A 21,083-nucleotide genomic window follows, 5' to 3' on the forward strand; every position below is an offset into this window, starting at 1 on the left:
TCACTCATTCTTGTCCTTTGGCAGTCTCTTGTCTGTGGTGGGTTGATCCGCGTGGCCAGCCTCTGTCGGACTCTGCCCCTGCTAACTCTTCGCTCTCCGATAGCAATAGGAACCTTTTGCGCACGAGCAATTAAATTGACTCTTTGCCGTTCGCATTGTCAATCTGCTTGTCGTCTCTTGCCCTTCCCTGCTGATCCCATTAGCATTGTCTTGTTCCTTGCTGCTCGCCCAACATGCATATCAAGAGTTTGGTCGCCGAGACGGAGAAGTCGAAGGCTCCGTCCTTCTCCTTCGAGTACTTCCCTCCGAAAACGGCCCAGGGTGTCCAGAATCTTTACGATCGTATGGACCGCATGAACAACTTTGGACCCAAGTTCATCGACATTACATGGGGTGCCGGTGGTGGCATTGCAGAGCTGACCTGTGAAATGGTTGTCCAGGCTCAGGCTGTCTACGGCCTCGAGACCTGCATGCACCTTACCTGCACAGACATGGGACTTGAAAAGGTCAATGATGCCCTGCAAAAGGCGTACAAGGCTGGATGCACCAACATTCTTGCCCTCCGTGGTGACCCTCCCCGTGACCAAGAATCGTGGACTGCTGCGGATGGAAACTTCCAGTATGCTCGCGATCTAGTCAAGCACATTCGTGACACATATGGCGACCACTTTGACATTGGTGTTGCCGGCTATCCCGAAGGCTGCGACGACAACAAGGATGAGGAATCGCTGCTTGACCATCTCAAGGAGAAAGTGGACATGGGAGCTGGCTTTATTGTCACCCAGATGTTCTATGATGCGGACAACTTTATCCGATGGGTTGGCAAGGTCCGCGAACGCGGCATTACCATTCCTATCCTGCCCGGAATCATGCCCATTGCCACGTATGCTAGTTTCCTTCGTCGTGCTAAGCACATGCAATGCAGGGTCCCTCCAGACTGGATGGCCAAGCTCGAGCCAGTCAAGAACGACGATGTGGCTGTGCGTGAAATTGGCAAGACTTTGGTTGCCGAATTGTGCAAGAAGCTCCTTGCTAATGGCATTCACCATCTTCACTTTTACACCATGAACCTCGCCCAGGCCACTCGCATGGTCCTCGACGAGCTGAACTGGACCCCTTCGGCCGAAAACCCTCTCAAGCAAGCCCTCCCCTGGAAGCAGTCCAAGGGCTTTGGCCGACGCGAAGAGGACGTGCGCCCCATTTTCTGGCGCAACCGCAACAAGTCGTATGTTATTCGTACTCAGGACTGGGACGAGTTCCCCAACGGTCGATGGGGTGACTCTCGCTCGCCCGCTTTCGGAGAGCTCGATGCCTATGGCATTGGCTTGACTGGCACCAACGAGCAGAACCGCAAGAAATGGGGCGAGCCCGCGTCGATCCAAGATATTGCCAACACGTTTGTCCAGTACCTTGAGAAGAAGCTCGAAACTCTGCCCTGGAGTGAGTCAGGTCTTGCCGCCGAAGCTGATCCCATCAAGGACGACCTTGTGGCTCTCAACAAGCGAGGTATCCTCACCATCAACTCTCAGCCTGCAGTTGATGGCGCCAAGTCCAACCACCCTGTTCACGGCTGGGGACCTTCAAACGGCTATGTCTACCAAAAGGCCTACCTCGAGCTGCTGATGCCACCTTACCTCTTGGAGGAGATGATCAGCCGCCTTGACGATTTCCCCAACTTGACCTACTATGCTGTCACCAAAAACGGACAGCTCAAGTCCAATGCGCCTTCAGACGGCCCCAACGCCGTCACTTGGGGAGTCTTCCCCGGCAAGGAGATTGTGCAGCCTACCATTGTTGAGTCTGTCAGTTTCCTAGCTTGGAGAGATGAGGCTTTCCGACTGGGTGTCGACTGGGCTCATTGTTTCGATGCCAACACTCCTAGCCGCGCGCTGATCGAAGGAATCATGAATGAATGGTATCTCGTTAACATTGGTGAGTTCCTTCACGCCTATTTTTTTCTGCAGTAGACTAACAAGACCTAGTGAACAATGATTTCCGCGAGAACAGCACCATTTTCGGGTTCCTCGAAGGCCTTGAGGTCAAGGACCTTGCCGTCCCCGTCACTAGCACGGCTTAATTCGGCTTGACATGGTTCCTCCAAGGGAGTAAAAGCCTTGTTGTGGATTAACCAATCCCCATTCGTGGGTATTGCTTTCTTCATCTCAACTATGACTTTAATTACCCTCCCTTTTCTTATTATTTTTTTCTCACATTCATATTTTATTTTTCTCGTTTTTATCTCGGCGCAGACGACAAAAAGCGGCGTTTCTTTTTGCAACAGAGGCGGTAGCCGGTGTCTTTTTCAACAAAAAGTCCACACCGGTAGCAAAAAAATCATGAACAACGGGGTTTTTATTTTAACCCGGGGCGGCGGGCGCAACGGGACATCTGGGTTAAATGGTCGAGTTTTCGATCCATTTGGGCATTTTGCTGGTTTTTTTTTCACACGACAGAAATGTGAAAAAAAAGAAAAAGGAAAAAAAATTGGGCACAGAAAATTGGCATTGGAGCCCCGGTTCGACTTTGGAATTGCATATTATATATCTCAACGATACCCCCGCCTGCGGACATTTTTTTGGTTTTGGTTTTTTTATGGTTACGAGAAGTAGAGATAGAGAGACTGGCATGAGAGGAGAGGGGAGTGTGGAGGATGCAGAGAGAGAGAGAGGCTGAAGCATTAGAAAATTGGGATGTAGTTGAAAACAAAGTTGTGGGTGAAGCGGCATGATGGGACATACTTACTTACATGAGCATCTATATAAGTATGTAGTATATACACTACAAGTATATACCTATTCATCATACAATACGTCTGTCTACCTCTGTGTTGATATCGTGAGTAAAATATATCTTACTCATATATGTATTTCTGTATGGCGGATAGAAACAAGTCTGTAGGCAGCTTCTTATATATTTTGTGCCATCTCATGTATTACGGCTGATAGGTTTATTCTTTCCTAATTCTGCCAATGGCTGTACATCCATGATTTGTATCCATCTGTTATGTGTGTATATATCAGTCTCGCGCCGAATCTATGCTATGTTCGCGCCGACTTATCAAATTATTTTTCTTCTCTTCCTACTCCATCCAATTCCCATCACTCAACCCACTCACCCTCCTCCTCACCAACTTCATAGTCCATATCAACCTGTCTCTCCCGCATATGCTCCTCCGGCAAGCCCTCGTCCGCATGCCCCTCTTCATCATTCAACCCTGCCATGGCATCTCCATCCTCAACGTCCTCGTTCTTCTTGGAGGACCCCACAGGTGGTAATGGGGTGTTGATCCAGGAGAGCTCGAGCGTGCCGCTAACACCAGGCAGCTCTTTGCCGTGCAAGCTATAGTAAAACTTCTCGGCTGTTTTACGATCTTGGAAAGATACGTGTGTGACGGTGGCGGTGGTTTCTACAGATTCAAATTCGCCCAAGTTCTACAAGTATAACGAGTTAGTCAGAGTTTTCGAACAAGTCCCGCAGACAAGTCACTGAAGAGCCCGTTGCATCAGGGGGGTACATCAAAGTCACTTACCAAGAGGAAATGTCGAAGAGCCTCATCCTTATCCGCGGGAGTAAAATCAACACCGGTGACGGCCAGCTTCCTCGGCCGATTATCCAGTGAGTACTGCGCGTAGGCTGCATGTCTTCCCGCTTGACCTCTAAACGAGCCACGACCTCGAGGTGCAAACCCGCGATCGCTACCTCGTCCACCACGCCCTCTAAATCCGCGGCCTCGTGAGTTGTAGCCGCTTCCATCTTCTGCGGCATCTGGGTCAATGCCGAGAATCTTGGCTTCCTGCTCTAATGCCGCCAGCTGAGCACGTAGCATATCCGTTGATGATGAAGACCCCGTAGCTTTAGCATCTGCGGTCGTGCCACTCTTCTCTGCCAGCCTCGCTTTCAGTCTCTCGCTTTCTTCTCTGTGTCTTGCCAGTAGCTCTTGCTGTTGCTTTTCCAACTCTTGTCGCTGTCGCTCTAGGTCTGTTCTCTTTGCTTCTCTCTCCTGGTACTGCTTTTGTGCTTCTTCTTGCCTCCGTTGAAATTCTTCCATGTCAATCTCAGGCTCAGCCTCTGCTGGTGCAGCAGATCCATCACCATCAATCTTGGAGAGCACACCATCTCCATTCCCTGCTGCCGAGGATGGCACCTTGACACCCTCTTCCTTGTACCAAAACACCTTGACAAATCGGTTGTCAAAAATGACTTTTGGCGACCGGTATGCAGCATTCGCTGACGCCCACTTGTCATATTTCACAATCGCTAGGTGCTTGTACGGCTGCATCGAGACCTCCACCACTTCGCCAAATTGTGAAAAGAACGTCCGGACCTCGTTTTCATCAAAATGGTCCTCGGGGATGTTTTCTACGACGATGGTGCTCTTAGTGCGGTCGTTGATAGGACCCTCAGCCGAAAAGGGGGCTCGCGCACCCCCTTTCTTCCCTCCGCGGCCTCCACGGCCACCACGATTGCCACGACCTCGACCACGGCCCATCATATCCATAGGGAACGAGTAAGGGTTTGCGGCATGGCCTGACATGCCAAGTACAGCATTGCTGGGATCGTATTCTGGAAAGGAAAGCTCGTGTTAGTCTGTATATCTGATATGTCTCGACTCTGAGTTAGTGTAATCTCACGATGCGTACCTTCGATCCCAGAAAACATAGGGGGAACATAGACGGAAGTGTTCCCATGATCATACATGCACTGGTTTCCACGAGAGCAGTATCCCTTGGTATCAAAGTCTCGACAACGCCCTCTCCGCCGCTGCGAGTTCCTCCCACCACCAACAGGAGGCATCTGAGCCATGAATTCGGCCATACCAGGGTACGGAAGCCCCATAGCCTGCATCTGCATGATTGTCTCAAGAGCGCTCTTGGGATCAAAGTGTTTCATGCCCGGCATAGAGTCCACAGACACGTAACTGCCCATTGTCGAGTCGTCCATCCTCCCGTGGTTCGAGCCTCGCCGGGCCTGTTTGTGTCCCCTGCCATACGGTGCCGGTCCCTCGTGATCCATGTCATCTGCAAACCCTCGTTTCCTTGAGCCACCCTGATGCGGCGCACTGCTCTGTACGCCCGAAAACGCAGGAAGAGGAGGAGCTCCAGCGCCAATGGCACTGGTGGCAGGTTTTGGAGGTGGCGGAGCACCTGGTCGATATGACTTGTACGCGATCGCTTGGAAAACATCGTCGAGGAAAGCCTTGGAATCTGAAAGCCAAAGAGGATAAACGAGTCAGCATGCCATGTCCCCCAATTTGCAACTAAATCTCCACCGCCAGCGCGTCTCAAACGAACCTTCGGTCAAAAAGTCGGGAATCTCAGCTTCGCAAAGCTGCCGCACCGACTGGGCATCGCCATCGTGTTTCAGCAAAGCAATGACATAGTCGGCAAGCACATCAGAATCTGCATCGGATCTATGCAACAAGGAAAGGAGAGGTCAGCATTGAAACAGCAAGACGGCTAGCTATCAAGAGGGGGCATTGCGCGTCCCAGGTTGCGGGCAGACAAACGTGTTTTCGATACGCTTGACAATCCACGTCTTCAACAGCGGCGCATCTTCCTCTGGGAACAGCATCGTTCGGGTCTGGGAGGGAAAAGGGAAACCAAGGAGAAGAAGCAGAAAATAATGATCAATGAATCATGGAGGATATCATAAAATCGTAATTGTCATAAACGCGGCGTTGTGCGCAAGAAAAGAAAAGGACAATTGAGCCGAGGGCTCTTCTTTTTCGTTTCTTCTCACGTCTGATGGCGAAGGAAAAAAGAGGTTGGAAGGATGAATTCTGATTTGGCACAGTTGCAAGGCAAGGCTGCGCCTGACGATGGCCGAGGGAAGGTGCTGCTCAGTGGCTTTTAAAGTGGAGACTTGGCATTTAGCCCGGCAGTTCAGCTCAATCAAAAAAAGTTATCGTAGGTAAGGTAATTGAGCTTCTGATAAGGTTTAGAAGCTCTTCAAGAATGTTGGTTAATTAAGATTATTGCGGCTTGGATAGATGGTTCAACGAAGCCAAACTGTATTTCTATTTGGTTGCTAGACGATCCTGTTCAGAGCCAGATACTAATATATCTGCGTTACTATGCTGTTGTAGCTCATGAAGCTCTTCTGGGGGAAAAAAAGCTAACCTATGGCAATAGACGGGTTGTCTCTTCACAAAAAGGAAGAAAAAGAAGAACAAGAGAAAACCAAACTGGCAACAAAAGTAACTACATTTATCAAGTATACGCATTAATCACATCATGGACACGTGGAATCATTTTTTGAAAGTTCTCATAAATTTCATTCATCCGACTCCATCGGCATAACTACATGCATGAAAGCCGCCATGTGAGGCGTCCCTTAATTATGGCCTCAACGAGTATTCCCTTTTTTTTTTCGACGGGGTGGTATTTTTTTTCTTCTTTCGTCACACAACCGTAACCGTCCATCTACCTTTCAGATCAGCAAGGCGGCGAGCCCTCTTGGATACGAGTAGTGGCCCTTAATTTTTGCTACCAGTTGGCTGACGTACTGTGCCCATTTCGACACGAATCGTAATTCTATCGGCAAATAAGGGAGCCGTTTACAGCTTGTCATAGTACTAGAAGATACGTTAGCATCATATTTTGGGAGAGATGAGATTGGATCATGACTTACGTTCTCAACGCCGGGAACCTCAACCTTGATACCCTTGCGCTTACGCATATCGGTAACAATGGTACCGACCTTGGAGGTGGGGTCGAGAGGAGAGCCACCGGGCAGGACCTGGTAGTGGGAGAAGACGGACTGGGGGAAGGCCTGGCCGGAGGTGGCTTGACGCAGATCAGCGTTGAAACCGAAGGACTCCAGGACGGGCAGGTAGGCCTTGATGTTGAAGAGAGGAGTTCCGGGACGCTGCTCCTCGTTGAAGACGTGACCACGACGGCGGGTCAGGACACCGTAGACACCACCCATGGCAGTCTCAGGGACCTGAATCTCGACCAAGAAGATAGGCTCCTGCAGAGCAGGCTCAGCAAGCAGAGCAGAGGCGTACAGGACACGACGAGCAGTGGGGATGATCTGACCACCACCACGGTGGATAGCATCAGCGTGCAGGGTAACATCAAGGATGTTGAAGCGGATAGCACGCATAGGCTCCTCAGCAATGGGACCCTCACGGGAAGCCCACTGGAAACCGGAGACGACGGAGTCCTTGATTTCGTTGAGGTACTGGACGGCCTTGGTCTGGTCAACCAGCAAGTTGGCACCAGTGCCATCGGGACCGAAGGTCCAGATCTTTCGGGCGTCGGTGACATCCCAGCCGAAGTCGTCAGCCAGGACACGGGCACGAGCCTTGAAATCGTCACGGGGAGCGACCTTGCCGGCCTCGATGGCGTTGGCAAGCTCCTCGTCCATGGGCTCAGCAACCATGTAGAGACGGTTGTGCTTGTTGGGGGACTTGGACAGAGCAGTGATGCTGGACTTGCCCTGGACGGTCTCACGGTACTGGACGACGGGGTCGGAGATGATCAGGGGAACACCAGCGTGGTCGTTCTCGAGATCGTTCAAGCAAATCTCGAGATGCAGCTCACCGGCACCGGCAACGACGTGCTCACCGGACTCGGAGGTGGAGATGAGGACGCAAGGGTCGGACTTGGACAGACGCTTGAGACCCTCGACCAGCTTGGGCAGATCCTGGGCGTTCTTGACCTGGACGGAGCGTCGGACGACGGGGGAGACGGAGAACTTCATGACCTTGAGGTTGTGGGCAGTCTCGCTGGTGGTCAGGGTACCAGACTTGAGCAGGAACTGATCGATACCGACCAGACCGACAATGTTACCGGCAGGCATGTCGTCAATGGGCTCGACCTTGCCGCCCATCATGAGAACGGTACGCTGGATGGCCTTGATGAAGAGATCATCCTTCTTACCAGGCACGTAGTTGGGGCCCTGGATGCGGACCTTGAGACCGGAGCGGACAACACCGGAGAAGACACGACCGAAGGCGTAGAATCGGCCCTTGTCGGAGGTGGGAACCATCTTGGAGACGTACAGCATGAGAGGACCCTTGGGGTCGCAGTCACGGATACCAATGGCAGCCTCGTCGTCCATGGGACCCTCGTAGAGGGTCTCGACACGGTAGCGCTGGGCAGTGACGGGAGAGGGAAGGTGGAGAATCATCATCTCCAGCAGGGAGTCAGCAGCGGGCAGGAAAGTGCGCATGACGGCCTTGAGCAGCTGCTTGCCCTCCTTCTGCTTGTCCTCGGTGCTCAGGTTGAGCTGGAGCTTGTCGAGAAGGGTGGCGATCTCGTCCTTCTTGAAGTTCATGACGGCAGCGAAGATCTTGAAGATGGGGTCGAGGATGAACTGGTTGAAGGCACGCTCGAGCTGCTTACCCTCGTAGGTGCCGGACTTGGTCCACTTCTTGGTGTGGGGGTTGAAGTAGTTGTCACCCCAGAGACGCTCCATCATCTTGTTCTTGTCAACACCAAACTTCTTGGCGTAACGGACGGCGAACTGGCGGACGGTGAAAGCCCAGCCGTGCAGACCGGAACCGAAGGCAATGGTTCCCTTGTAGGGGTAGACCTGGAGGTCACCGAGGGTCTTGTCGAGGTAGGTGGAGATGATGACGTTGACGGACTCGATGGTACGAGAGAAGGACTGGTACAGGTCCTCCTTGGAGATCTGAAGCTCGAGAAGAGCACGGTCGACCTTGTTGATGATGACAACGGGCTTGATGCGCTCACCAAGAGCCTGTCGGAGCACAGTCTCGGTCTGGACGCAGACACCCTCGACGGTGTCGACGACGACAAGGGCACCGTCAGTGACACGGAGAGCAGCAGTGACTTCGGATGAGAAGTCAACGTGGCCTGGGGAGTCGATCAGGTTGATCAAGAAATCACGGCCGTCGGTCTTCTGGCCAACAATGTCCTTGATGTCATCCTCATCCTCAAGCTGAGCGTACAGGGAGATGGCAGTGGACTTGATGGTAATACCACGCTCCTGCTCGTCGGCACGAGTATCTGTTGCTCGAGCTTCACCAGCCTTGCCGGTGGAAATGATACCAGCCTTGGCCAACAGGGAGTCGGTCAGGGTAGACTTGCCGTGATCGACGTGGGCAATGACGGACATGTTTCGGACATTGGTGGGCTTGTCCATCAACGCCCGGATCTCGTCGACTGTGAAGCTATCATGGTGAAGAGCACGGTCAGCAACATGGATCTAACAAGTGCTTAACTCCGAGAAAGCAAGGCGAAGCTCGCATAGTGGCGAGAGAGTAGTAGTATGTGTGTGTGTGTGTGGGTTGAACGGGTAGAAAAAAAATTTGGAAAAAAAAATTCGCCGGCAGCGATATTGTTGTGAGCCCCTCCAGACAGGACAGGAGGGGGATGCTTCACCACGCAAGCCAAAGGCCATTGCTGAGAAGCAAGAGGGAAGGGGACGATGATGAAGCTCAGAGCTAGATAGGACAGATGCAGCAGAATCAACTTACTTCACCATCTTGGCGGTATTGAGGCTCGGAGCCTACAAAAAAACTTGAATGTGGTTTTTTTGGGTGTGTAGGAGGGAAGAAAGGAAGAAAAGAGCAAAGCGGGGTTGAAGAATTTGACCCCGCGCTTTATGCTCAAGCGAACTAAATGCTGCTACTGCTGCGTAAGCACAAGCTTGTGCCTAGAGGGAGCGAATAGCAAGGGAAGACACCTGAGTGATGGAGAGGAACAGCGAATCGATCACTGCTGCTCTGCAAGAAGTGTCGGGTTTGATGGGGAAAAAGAGGAAGAGGGTGGGTTGGGATTTAAGAAGGGGGAGGGAGGAAAATATTTGGTGCGAGCAAGCAAGAAGCAGAAAATGGGCGCTTGCGACTCGTAAGGTTTAGGTGAGGCATGACTAGCACGGGCAGCTTGGGCTTAGCGGGCGTTTTACTGGACAGCTGTGAGTATGAATCCACCCGGCGAGAAAAAAGAGGGAAGAAAAAAAAGAGGATCAATCAAGTGCGCAGCAAGTTGAAAAAATAGAATAAAATAAAAAGAATTAAATAAAATAAAATCGGTCCCCAGTACAAGGTCACTACTACGGACGAATTTTTTTTCTCTTTGCCTCTGGTGGGGAGACGAAGGCACGAGGTGGTAACATGCCATGGCACGATTGGAGTGTCTGAGTGGGCACAAGCAACAAGAGGGCATCGATGAGAATCCAGAGTGGGCGTCATTGCTCAGGCCAGAACTGCTCCATCAGGGCTAGGGCCACAGCTGCGAGTGGCGCCGCTAGGCTTGTAAGAGCTGCTTGTCAATCAGAAACTGGATCAACGAAAAAAAATTGGAAAAAATTCCAAGGCTCAGAGTGGAGGGCAGAAGCCCTCACGGTGATACGGCCTAAAGCCCGTCTCGTTCGATGGCCTGGGCTGGAAGCGGAAGCTGAGAGGAGGCCCAACCAGCGGCTTATCAACGCATTGTGCACTGCCGCTGCTGTCAATTGACGCTGTTGCCGTGACAATTACCCATTCTCTCAGCAGGTGGTAGCAAAATACTACAGCGTTGACCTACTATGTATTGACGCTATTAATCAGCACCAGTACTCTCCTCAGCTGTTATCTCCATTGAATGAAGTCCTAAAGTACTTCTACTTCTCCCATCCAGCATCTCAGGTCCCCGTATCTCTACCTGACTGCCTGATACTGCTCCTCATATCACCTGCATCTCCAACTCGCCACCAGCGTTTGTCATCATATCATATCTCCTCCATCACCAGCCCAAAAAGAAAAAGAAAAAATCTCACAAAACCTGCAACAATTGATCCGCAGCAAATGGAGGGGCTCAAAGGAGGGGCAAAGTGGGGCGCTGCATGCTCATGCTGTCAGCCGTGACTCTCTGATTGGCCGCTTTGCTCACACCGCCCAATCCGGAATGGTACACTCTATCTCGTACCCAGAGCTCCATTTGGGAACTTTCAAGCTTCAATCCCAGCTCCAGTCATACTAACATCAGCCTCATATTAAGTACTATAGCTATAGCTACTGTATATTACGCAGAGCTTCCTTTTTCGCCTTATGCTTTTACATCACCAATCAATCACTCGCCGACCACTCATCCATTCAACAACCATGGCATAAAACGAGAAAAAATGAGACAACGCCATACTCCTTCGCTTTCAACCTATTCACCCAGATGACTCACGCCGACGCCTCTAGGACGAACCCAAAATCCGCGAATATGCATCTTCCACCTCTCCCGCCAACTCCAACAGCGACACAATGACAATCTGATGAGTCAAGTTCGGCAGCCTATCTCTGTGCAGTCCAATCCACTCCAGCGGTGGCGTAGCCTCTCCCATGTCTCTCAGCTGAGGCGTTTCGATGATGGGAGGCTCCAGCGCGAGATACTCATACTTGGACTGTGGCACATTCACCTCGGCCGTAATCTTTTGCTGCTCGCCACCTTCACGCTGCCCTTCTTCGGCTTCCGGCACACCCGTGATCTTGACTGCCGTTAGGGGCAGCTGCCGACCCCATGTCTCTTCCAGCGACTTGTTGTGCTTCGCCCACATGCCTCGGATGTAGCTGATGCGGGAGTAGTTCCAGCCAACCTCGACTTTGCCTTCAAAGGCGCTCTTGAACAGGTAGTCGATGTGATTGCTGTTCGGCGTTTGCCATGTCTGCATCGCCGCTTCAACTCTCGGTACCTTGAGGATTGTACCACCCCGCGATCCCGTAGACCGCTGCACCACATCCTCCACAGACATTTCGCTTAACGTCTTGGGGGCTTCAATGTTCCTAACCCCTGCCAATCCAATGCGAAGCTGTCCCAGTGTCATCCTCAGGATGCTGTGTACTCGTCGTTGCTCAATGCTGGCGGCAAACCGCGCGTACGCGTTGAGCGCCTCCATCTTGAACACCTGGTGATCGTAAAACGTATTGGGGAACACGCCCAGGTTAAGTGCCTTTAGTGTGACGACAACATCCGTGTCGAGCGAGATGGGTGACTTGGCCATGGTATCGTCCTCCGGTAGCTTGGGAACCCTCGTCGGAGCCGAGACAGATGCACGTACCGCCGAAGATTTTCGTCTCATAAACTTTTCAATTTCCTTGAGCGATAACTCAAAGTTCTCTCTCCTCTCCTGCATAAGCTTCTGTACAGCCTGGTAGAGAGCAACGGCTTGAGCAGCTGACGTCGCTGTGCCAAATACTTGCACGGCATCGCCATCAAAGATCGCCACGAGACGGTCACCTCGCCCATCACTGCTCTCTCTCACATTGTACATCATAAACTCCAACGAGGTAATGTCTGCAATTAAAAAGGCCTGATAATCAAATGCGGCCTTGACACGTAGCTCGTTGAATGCGATGGAGGCTTGTACAAGAGGTGTTTCATTGAGCGCTTCCTCTCGCTTCGGCCAATGGATCGAGGTCCGCAGCCGGAAGTGCCGCAAGGCAATGAATCCACTCAGACGACCAGTACAGTCAATACCAATCTTGTCGAAGCCCAGACAGAGGTTTTGCTCCCAGTCTGACGTCTTCTTGGACGATACCCAGAAGTTATTGATCTCAAAGACGGATTTACCAATCGCCTGCCCCATATCAACGCTGACATCAAGGGCCGCGATGGATATAGTCGCCGTCCAGGGAAAGGCTGCTGTAGCAGCCACCTGCTGATATCTCTGAACTAAGTGTCCCTGTGATGTCTCCGTGACTAGCTTTGGAACTGGTGCTGTGGAGTCTGCACTTCTCAGGTCCTTTGGATACCAGATTTCACGGAACAGTAAAAAGTCTTGCACTTGTTTGGCGTTGATGGAGACCTTCATGGGGCTCACACTCAGGATGGCCGAAACACCACTTGTGCCACTGACGTGCTTGCTATTCATGAATGAAAGGGTGACTGTGTCGACTTCGAAACTTGCAGTCGATTCTCTTGAGTATACATGCTGCACTGAAGCTTGTGGCTTATAAAGAACACCAGATATAGCAAAGAAATTGCCGTGCTCTTGCGAAGAGACCGTGTTGAGCGTAAAGTAGACGCTTTCAAAGCTTGTCGTTGCGGCAACACGGGCTATTGGCTGACAGCTTAGCGAAAATTCCTGTCGACAAATGCGTAGGCCCAGATTCAGTTTGACGCGACCCAATACAGCACTAGGATCTGCGGTGAGGATGTTATCCTCATCACCAGTCTTCTCAGGCTTCAAATTCGGCGGCTCGGGCTTCGGGATCGGTTCGTTATCATTGTCTTTCCTCACGACTTCCTTCACGCTCGCCACGATATCCATGATCAGCGGAACAACCGAAGGGTAAAGAATATTGCTCGAAGCATCGATCTTGACTTCGCCAGACAATGCAGGGTCATCCTTGCCGTTGTCTCGATATTCTGCTTTCCATGCAAGCCCAGGACTGCGTAGGACTGCGCCACTTCCTGTGTCGTCTGTAGTGAATTGGCCATATTTACCTGCCAGTGATGGGCGGTCGTTTCGTAGCGGTCGAGCAGAACCCTTCGCACTTGATACATAGACAACAGCGCCTGCAAAATCAGCGTCGACGAGCAAGCTCTCAAGTCGTTTGTTACCAAAGATGCTCCGTGAATTCTCTGTCTTTGGTGCAGTCACAGGCTTCTTGCTGGTGGCGGTATTGTTATTGTTCTGCGCCGCCTCTGTATTCCACTGCACTGACGCCCGCCGCACATTCTTTGCTGATAACGATATTGATTCAACCAAGTTTGCAGCAGGGACGATAAACGCGGACGTCAATCTCAAATCCAGCGATGCGCCCACGGCTTGGAATGCTAGACGACGAGCGTCTGGGGTGGAAAAGTAGGCAATGTTGAAAATGATTTGCGGGAGAAGCGCAGAGTGCACAGATCTGATGTTCCGATCTTGGCCAGGCGGTACGGTCTGCAGCTGAAAGTCTTCTATAGCCAGTCGCGCGGACCTCTTGGTCCTCGTACCGAATTCAATGAGCCTGATGGACAGCACCAGGTCTTCTTCATCGCTTTCCTGATGGCCGCTTTCGTCCGCAACGTTCCAGGAAGCACGGATGTTGCGCAGTTCGAAGCGATATACAACCGATCCCAAGATGGAATCGAGGATATCGGTATACTCTGGTAGTACCTCATCATCGTTGATGGAGATGCGAGGCTTCGATTGTCTGAGTTTCCTCAGGTAGTCTAATTCTCGCGATGTATCCAGGTCCTTGATCTTTGTTCCCAGGTAACCTAGCACATCAACAGCTGTAGAGGTCGTCTCCGGTGACATATTTACGTCAAAGTCATCGCTTCTAAAGTTGAATGACCACTCATCCTTGCCATCATCTCCAGGGCTAGAGCTGGCTGATACAGTAAAACTGGCACCAAAGTTGCCGCATGACCGCATGTTGCCCTCAGTTCCCCTTTCAATGTCAAATCCAACGTGTCTGAGGTTCAAATGGACCTCTGGGTACTTGAGAATAGGACCGTGGATTTCATGGCGATTAGATGCCCGTAAATATGCTTTATCCATAGAAAAGAGTACGTGGGCAATCGCCTCGGTGTCAGACTTCAGTGACGTCTTGGCAGCAATTTGCAGTCCAGCAAAAGCAAGGTGGACGGCGTACACGAGATTCGAGCTTGGCTTTTGGACCTCTGTGGTCTCTGTGGTCTCGCTGGTTCCAAAGATGTCTTCTACATGTTCCTGTATGGACTTGGCTTGCTGTTGCACCTCCTCGATGGCGGTTGAAATTTGGGGTCGGTTCAGCGCTGTGAGGAGATTATATATTGCCGATGCATCAAGGCGCATTACTTCGACAGAGCAAAGTACATTCAATATGCTTTCCCCGTTTTGCCCTTGGCTCAATGTGACGCGTCCATTGGTAGGCGGTATCTGTAACAGTGATATAGTGCGAGAGTCGTTCTTGACATTAATCTGCATCTCATGGGAGTTCTCCTTGACGTCAAAGTCAAAGATGATTTCTTTGGACGAGTTGGCCGCACACGCTGCCCGCGCCACGACACCAGAAATTTGATATGTCAGAGTCGGGACCAAGGGCAGTCTAATCTCATAAGCATCCAGGAACGTGGCAATATTAATTCTAAAGCTCGGCGGGCGGTTGGCCTTCTCCACGGGAGATTGCGGTTCTGGTGAGTCTGGAAGCTGTGTCTTTAAGCGGTAGAGTTGGGCAATTTCATCTCTGAAAAGAAGATCGAGAACTTCCATAAGACCGATAGGATCCTGCTTTACGGCAAGATTCAAGCTCTGGCTACTGGCCGTCGCCTTGACCTTGTGCGCTGCCGCCTCATCGCCCGATCGCAGTTCATGGGAGACACATAGACTGGGCTTTAAGAATTGGGACCTGCCGAGGGGATGTGAATGACTCTTTAGCGAAGAAGTGACAGCATCGCAGTTGATCATCAGACTTGTGAGGGTTGCGCCATCAGTCGTATCAAATGTCAGTAAAGATGCCTTCAGTCCATCACCCAAAGTCTTTGCACTCAGGTTGACTGTTTCAAGCTCAATGGATCCTTTGATTAGTTCCAGAGCAATATGAAAGGCAGATGATTTCTTTGGCGGTTTTGCGGGCTCCGAAACTATCTTCTGAACAGGAGAAGGCGGTGGTGGGCGTTGACTCTGGCTTCTGTTGTATAATCGCAAGATATCGTCTGCCAGAACACACAGTTCCCAGTTCAAGTTGAGCGAGGCATTACCGCAGCATATATTCAACACCGTTACAGGAATAGTCCCTAAAACGGCAGTAGTAGGATCGCCCAGTTTTCTCTCGACTCTTGCACTGAGGTCGACAAACCCAATTTTGTTTTCCTTTGGTCCTGGATCGAGTACCAGGCAGATCTTGCCAAGCTTGCAGGCACCAAGGAGGGGGTATAGTTCTTCCTCTTTTCCATCATTGGGTTGAGCATCGCCAAAGATTTTCTTTAATAGGAGAGTACTTGAAACATTTCCCAAGTCCCAGTTTCTCCACTTCTCAAAAGAGCTCACTACACGTTGAGCTGCATCGGGTGGGAGAGCCGGCGATTGGCCCCAGCATTCTTGTATCAGGCGGGATTTTTCTATTTCATTCTTAGTATCCCAAATTTGACGAAGTCGTGTTATCATCTTCCAGGAATCAACCGTTCTCAAGTGCTGAGGTGCAGATCTAAGAACCGCGGAAGGCCTGATGAGGAAAGCAGGGTCGTTTGTCGCCTCTCCCACCTGCAGGAGACGAAGGACAAAGTATTTGACGCAGGTCGAATGATGCTCATTGACTTCTGTCAGCAGCCGCTCTAATTCTGAAGCGACAATTCCCGTGCGATGAATCAAAGAAGCAAGATATTCAATCTTGCCAGATGCGGTTCTTCCGGCGATTGAACCAATATCTGCATCAAAATACGTGATTTCTTTAGCTCCCAAAGAGACTCTAACGCCGTCTATTTGCAGCACTACAGCTGCTTGTGGTTTGTGGACGGACGAAAGGCGCTCCGAGGCAGACATCTCGACGGAGCCTAGACGCAGATCTAACGAGGTCCTTGAATTGACGACACCCCGCTCTTTTGTAGTTCGAGTCACAAGAGAGACCTTGCATATCGTTAAATCATATTGATCTAGCTCTTCTTCGGACGGGTCTGGTGAGTCTAGTGTTGATGAGTTGAGAAACCGAACATTGATTCTAGGCACCTTGACCATAATATCAGTCATTTCCCCGCTGATATTTGCCTCCTTTTTAGACTTGAAAATATCCGTTATGGTGCTGGATTGGAGAGAATCCAATACATCTTCGGGCTCGGTTGGCTGCAGGGCGGCCAGCAGAATAGTTGCATGACGCACAGCTTCAGGCGTAACAAAGGCACTTATTCCAGAGGGGAATTCGATAATGGTGCTTGACTGCGCGTGGTTTTCGCTGAGATCAGTGGGATCAATATCGTTCAAGTCCGTTTTCAGCCGATTAAAAAAGTCCATATCTTCGCGTTCAATAGGTGGGAAAGTCGCGTCTCGAGAATCCGGTCTGACGCCCTCTAAGAGGAAGTTTGGCGGAAAATACTGACTTGAAAAAGCAATAGCCGATTGCTCAGGGTTTTCATGTGCTGAAAAATCGCCAACGGTACTGTAGAAGGAAGACCGTCTACCGGGAGAAACAGACTGCTCGCCTTTATCAAATTCAGAGCGAGAACCTCTCATAGCTGCAGATCGTATCGACAAACTGTCTCCGAATTTTGATGGTCTACGCATGGTGCGTGGACTGTTGAGACGAAAACTGCTACTACTCGAAGTACTGGCGAAGGAGACAAACGATTTTTGGCGAGTCACCCTCCGCGAGCGGGAGCTTATTGTACTCGGAGCCGACATCTTATCGTACTCAGCTTCACCGAGTGGAGGGGGAGGTGGTGGCATGCACTGCGCAGGAGGGTCGACCTGCTCGGGTATATAATCGCTTCCTGTACCAGGAAGGATTAAGAACGGCGTTCGGTCCGTTCGCTGATCCTCACGGTAGATTAGATCTTGTTGGATTTTGCGCTCCTCCGTGAAGTGGAATTTCCTCCCAACAGTGGCAAGTCGAATATCTGTCCTCAGATATGCTTGGGTTTCAACTGGGTGCTGCGGACGCGCTTTGTGTCTCGCCGCTGACTCTGCATTTATACATGAGAACTGAATATTCGGTATGAGCACATTCGCCCGCTTAGAATAGTGTGATCGGGCCCAGTCATTGCTATTCACGTCGATGGTGTCGGTGGAGAAGCAGAAAACGCTCTCTTCCACGTGTATCCAAAGGCGGATGGACTGGACGGCAACACGGACAAACGTTACGTCGTAGAAAATTAGAGAGGAATACGGGACAAGGGCGTTCTCCACATCATCAAATGTAAATCCAAATGCTGGTCCTGCTTTGGTTAAAGCCGCCAGAAAATCGGGTGTGCATTCTCCGGCAACAGTGCCAACAGAAACATCCCAGTTACAAAGATACGTTGGCTCTGACGGAGGTAGGCCAAATGTGCGGTGGCCATATACCCGAATGCCATCAATAAACAGCTGCGTGCTGGAGGATGACATACTGGGTGAATCCAAATCGCTATCGGAGCTGCCCAGGGACAGACTCAAGGGGCTTATATCAAGTTCCATATCCATATAGTAGTTTGTAAAGCGCAAGTCCAGAGACAATGAGGCCAGTTCACCCTGCAAATAGCGCTTGGCAGAGTAGATATTAGTTGGAACCAGTAGGCGAGGGTCGTCTACTCTAATGGCCAAGATAACATCCATATCATTCGATTTTTTAGGAGGGGGGCGGATAGCCACCATCTCAGCATCCGGGTTCTGTATCTTGGCCTGCAGTTGCTCCTGGTATTCATCTTGAGTTTTGAAATGGACATGCTCTCCGAAATAATTATCCTTAAGTACCATGATGTACCGGACCAAGAATCCGTAGAGGGAAACGCATGGTGATTGTGCGTGGACGTTCAAGACCAAAGTGTCCGTGTTGGCTGGAGAAGTCGTGGCGTTGTATTGATAACTACCATTAACACCCAAGCCCTCAATATGTCCCAGTTCCTTGGATTTCACAAAAGTCGCTTGGGTACTAGACTGAGAGGTATGAAGTGTCAAGTCAAGAGTGTCCGCTCGGACGTCAAAAGGAATACTGTTTGTGCTTGGTCGAAACTTGTCAAGGGGTATACAAGTTTCGGCTTTGAGTTCCGGACTAGACAGAATAAGAAACGAATTATCGTCCATTGCAGTGGCTTTGTCGATGATATTCCCATCGTTGACGTTGAGAAATATTTTGACGTTTTGTAGGCTGAGGTGAAGGTGATACAGAAAAGGTGTGAAGACAAGGTATTCAGCAGGAGGCCCTGCCGCCCAGTCGTCGACCAAGTCAACAATCAGAAAGACGTGATCTCGCAAGAGATACATATCCATGCCATCAAAGGTGAGGTTGAAATGCCAATTGCGTAGCGTGTTCCACGAGAGAGGAGTTGCCAGATCGCATGAGATTTTCAGAGCACCAGATCGCCAGAGTAAATCGTGATTGACACTGCTCCACAGCTCAGAAGTCGGCAAGTGAATGTTGCACTTATTTTTATACCCAGCCGAATTCGCAACCATGTCCATGTAATACCTGACGGTGGAGTTTTGAGGAATCTTGAATTCGAGCCATCCGGCAGGGCGAGGCTGGGTTGCTTCGCTTTTGGAGTTTTTCTTGCCCCTGGTGCGATGCTTGCGCGTATTGCGAGTCGTATCCGGCTTGGCCATATGCTCTTTACCACGCCAACGCCAGTTCTTGGACTCTTCCCTTATAGGGATGCGCAACGTGACTGTATCTTCCAATTCTACCAGCAGGTCGAACTGGGTAGGTACTCTCCATGCGCCAACTGGAAGTGGCCCGGTGGCACTGCCATCTTTAGACAAGGAGGGCACAAAAACACGCTGTAGATCAGCCCTTTGCCTATCAGCCCAGGGCCCGTAATTCATTGTCCCCCCTTTCACCGACAACTGCACTCCCCATGCTGGTGGCTCAGATCCGTTGATGTTCAAGGACGGGTCCAATTGCCTCTGGCGATGAGCTTCTTCGGTGACCTTGCCGACAGCATCCCAGAATACAGTCAACTGGCATAAAGGGCTATCAAGAATGGTCGAAACAGCAGCATACTCAACGGGGGCCCAGCGAGTTTTATCATCTATGTCCTGGTCGTCAAGATACCGTGATAGACCTTGCCATTGGACAACTCCGGGGACGTGGGCTGGTACAACTCCCCCGCCAGCTCGGGCATCGCTTGAGAATGACTCGACAGACCTCCGCCAGTACGGCACCAAGTTTCGCAGAGAACTAAGCGCCTTGCGTCTTTGCTGGCGGAAATACGACTTCCTTGGGACATGCTGTGGTTCTTGAGGCACGCTCTCCCGTTCCCTTTTAGCACGTGTTGCCTGGTCTTCCTTATAGTCCAGGTTGTCCAGCATTTCCACCACAGGATGCTCCAGTTCGAACTTGAATACTTGTCGATACTGGTCCACAGTCGTTGTCTCCGTGGCATCGACGTCTCCGGAGAGGGTATCGGCTTTCACGATGAGAATTGCCTTTGTATTATCATTTCCGAACACCGCTGCTGCTTTCTCGCATTCTATTTGAATAGGAAATAGTTTGAGGATAAAAGGCAGTTCTTCTTTTTGGTCGTCTTCGCTTTCGTCACTACTGCCGCTACTCGAGCCAGTGCTAGGTCGGCTTGCGTTTCCGTTCAGCGGTTTGTTGCTCTTCTCCCGGGAAATGGGAGCCTGTTCGGATGAATCTTCGTGGGTCGTATTTCGCGATCGTAAACCTGCGTCGCCCTTTTCATCAAACGCCCCGGTGCTTGAGCTTCCGCCAGATGAATTTGGGTCGATGATACCGGCGAGAACCGAGTCGTATGCCGGGCTGCGGTTGTAGACAAACCACTCCAGGCCGACAAGGTTTACGTTTATGCGACATGGTAATTTGGAATTCCTTTCTCTTGCCGATGCCACATTGTCCTCTCCTTTCGACACGAATATGTCGGCCTCTCTTACGCGGCGCAACCAATATCGCCATGTGATGTCTCCATGCTGTACCAAAAATGTTTCGTTGGAGCCGTGATATCGCAAGCCCATGAAGAAGATTCGTCCAGCTAAAAGAGAGACCTGAAGCGCCTGAATGTCGAGATATATGCGATATCGATGCCAAGTCCAAGTCCTAATGCCATAGGACACGATGGAGCCAAACACTCGGTTGAAGTAGAGCAGGAAGAATATGGCGAGGATCGCGGACAGAATGATGAAGATGAGAAACTCACTGGATGGAGACACTGATTAGTTTCACAACGGGAACGTCCATGGCCAGTGTAACTCACTAATTGAAGCCCGGCCGCGGCTGGCCAGGCCCGATATCCGGGATCACCAGACGTTCCATCTCGACGACACCTTCGCAGAGCTTCCCCACGCCCGCCAGAGCTCCAATGGCATTGTCCGTAGCCGCCGCTGTCCGAATGTCGGGGGTTATCGCGAAAGGCGTCGGTTGATGCTCAATGCTGGGACGATGCTCTTCTGCATGGCTCCGAAGCTGCGGTATAAAGGCGGTGCGCTTCGACAAGGCGCGGCGAGGCTGTTGGTGGTGGAAGATCAGATGGATGGATTTCAAGGTCCAGGTTCCATGGTCCGGTGGAATTGGGATTGGCATCCACTGCGGT

The 21,083-nt window shown here is 51.1% G+C and overlaps 5 protein-coding genes across 5 annotated transcripts; 2 read left to right on the forward strand and 3 right to left on the reverse strand.

The window, feature by feature from the left end:
* The first annotated feature begins 121 nt into the window (after window positions 1–121).
* Window positions 122–2,235, forward strand: V8C40DRAFT_112975 (methylenetetrahydrofolate reductase (NAD(P)H) MET13). The gene is made up of 2 exons (XM_083210816.1): window positions 122–1,932; window positions 1,983–2,235. Exons 1-2 carry the CDS (start codon window positions 234–236, stop codon window positions 2,075–2,077), a joined length of 1,794 nt encoding a protein of 597 aa, XP_083068652.1. The 5' UTR covers window positions 122–233; the 3' UTR covers window positions 2,078–2,235.
* Window positions 1,983–2,840, forward strand: V8C40DRAFT_112980 (uncharacterized protein). The gene has a single exon (XM_083210818.1). The coding sequence runs from the start codon at window positions 2,169–2,171 to the stop codon at window positions 2,607–2,609; it is 441 nt and encodes a 146-aa protein (XP_083068653.1). The 5' UTR covers window positions 1,983–2,168; the 3' UTR covers window positions 2,610–2,840.
* A 1-nt stretch (window position 2,841) lies between these two features.
* Window positions 2,842–5,807, reverse strand: V8C40DRAFT_112979 (uncharacterized protein). The gene is made up of 5 exons (XM_083210817.1): window positions 5,507–5,807; window positions 5,292–5,410; window positions 4,641–5,204; window positions 3,530–4,563; window positions 2,842–3,431 (listed from the first exon to the last, which is right to left on the reverse strand). Exons 1-5 carry the CDS (start codon window positions 5,569–5,571, stop codon window positions 3,099–3,101), a joined length of 2,115 nt encoding a protein of 704 aa, XP_083068654.1. The 5' UTR covers window positions 5,572–5,807; the 3' UTR covers window positions 2,842–3,098.
* A 443-nt stretch (window positions 5,808–6,250) lies between these two features.
* Window positions 6,251–9,946, reverse strand: V8C40DRAFT_255927 (P-loop containing nucleoside triphosphate hydrolase protein). Its single transcript, XM_083218162.1, has 3 exons — window positions 9,446–9,946; window positions 6,631–9,139; window positions 6,251–6,574 (listed from the first exon to the last, which is right to left on the reverse strand). The coding sequence occupies exons 1-3, from the start codon at window positions 9,451–9,453 to the stop codon at window positions 6,557–6,559; spliced, it is 2,535 nt and encodes an 844-aa protein (XP_083068655.1). The 5' UTR covers window positions 9,454–9,946; the 3' UTR covers window positions 6,251–6,556.
* Window positions 9,947–10,904: 958 nt separating this feature from the next.
* On the reverse strand, window positions 10,905–20,904 carry V8C40DRAFT_255928 (uncharacterized protein). Its single transcript, XM_083218163.1, has 2 exons — window positions 20,748–20,904; window positions 10,905–20,689 (listed from the first exon to the last, which is right to left on the reverse strand). The coding sequence occupies exons 1-2, from the start codon at window positions 20,804–20,806 to the stop codon at window positions 11,137–11,139; spliced, it is 9,612 nt and encodes a 3,203-aa protein (XP_083068656.1). The 5' UTR covers window positions 20,807–20,904; the 3' UTR covers window positions 10,905–11,136.
* Between the last annotated feature and the right edge of the window lie 179 nt (window positions 20,905–21,083).

The sequence above is a fragment of the Trichoderma camerunense genome (genome assembly GCF_050948025.1).
Source record: "Trichoderma camerunense strain CBS 138272 chromosome Unknown V8C40scaffold_21, whole genome shotgun sequence".
NCBI lineage: Eukaryota > Fungi > Ascomycota > Sordariomycetes > Hypocreales > Hypocreaceae > Trichoderma > Trichoderma camerunense.

Bases quoted from the DNA above. Each gene is read 5' to 3' on its own strand.
- V8C40DRAFT_112975 (XM_083210816.1), top strand. From the start codon at position 234: ATGCATATCAAGAGTTTGGTCGCCGAGACGGAGAAGTCGAAGGCTCCG. The intron at 1,933-1,982 runs GTGAGTTCCTTC...AACAAGACCTAG, and splicing joins ATGGTATCTCGTTAACATTG to TGAACAATGATTTCCGCGAG.
- V8C40DRAFT_112979 (XM_083210817.1), bottom strand. From the start codon at position 5,571: ATGCTGTTCCCAGAGGAAGATGCGCCGCTGTTGAAGACGTGGATTGTC. The intron at 5,411-5,506 runs GTTTGTCTGCCC...CTTGTTGCATAG, and splicing joins GTCAAGCGTATCGAAAACAC to ATCCGATGCAGATTCTGATG. The intron at 4,564-4,640 runs GTACGCATCGTG...TTTCCTTTCCAG, and splicing joins TATGTTTTCTGGGATCGAAG to AATACGATCCCAGCAATGCT.
- V8C40DRAFT_255928 (XM_083218163.1), bottom strand. From the start codon at position 20,806: ATGGAACGTCTGGTGATCCCGGATATCGGGCCTGGCCAGCCGCGGCCG. The intron at 20,690-20,747 runs GTGAGTTACACT...GTCTCCATCCAG, and splicing joins CCGCGGCCGGGCTTCAATTA to TGAGTTTCTCATCTTCATCA.
- V8C40DRAFT_112980 (XM_083210818.1), top strand. From the start codon at position 2,169: ATGACTTTAATTACCCTCCCTTTTCTTATTATTTTTTTCTCACATTCA.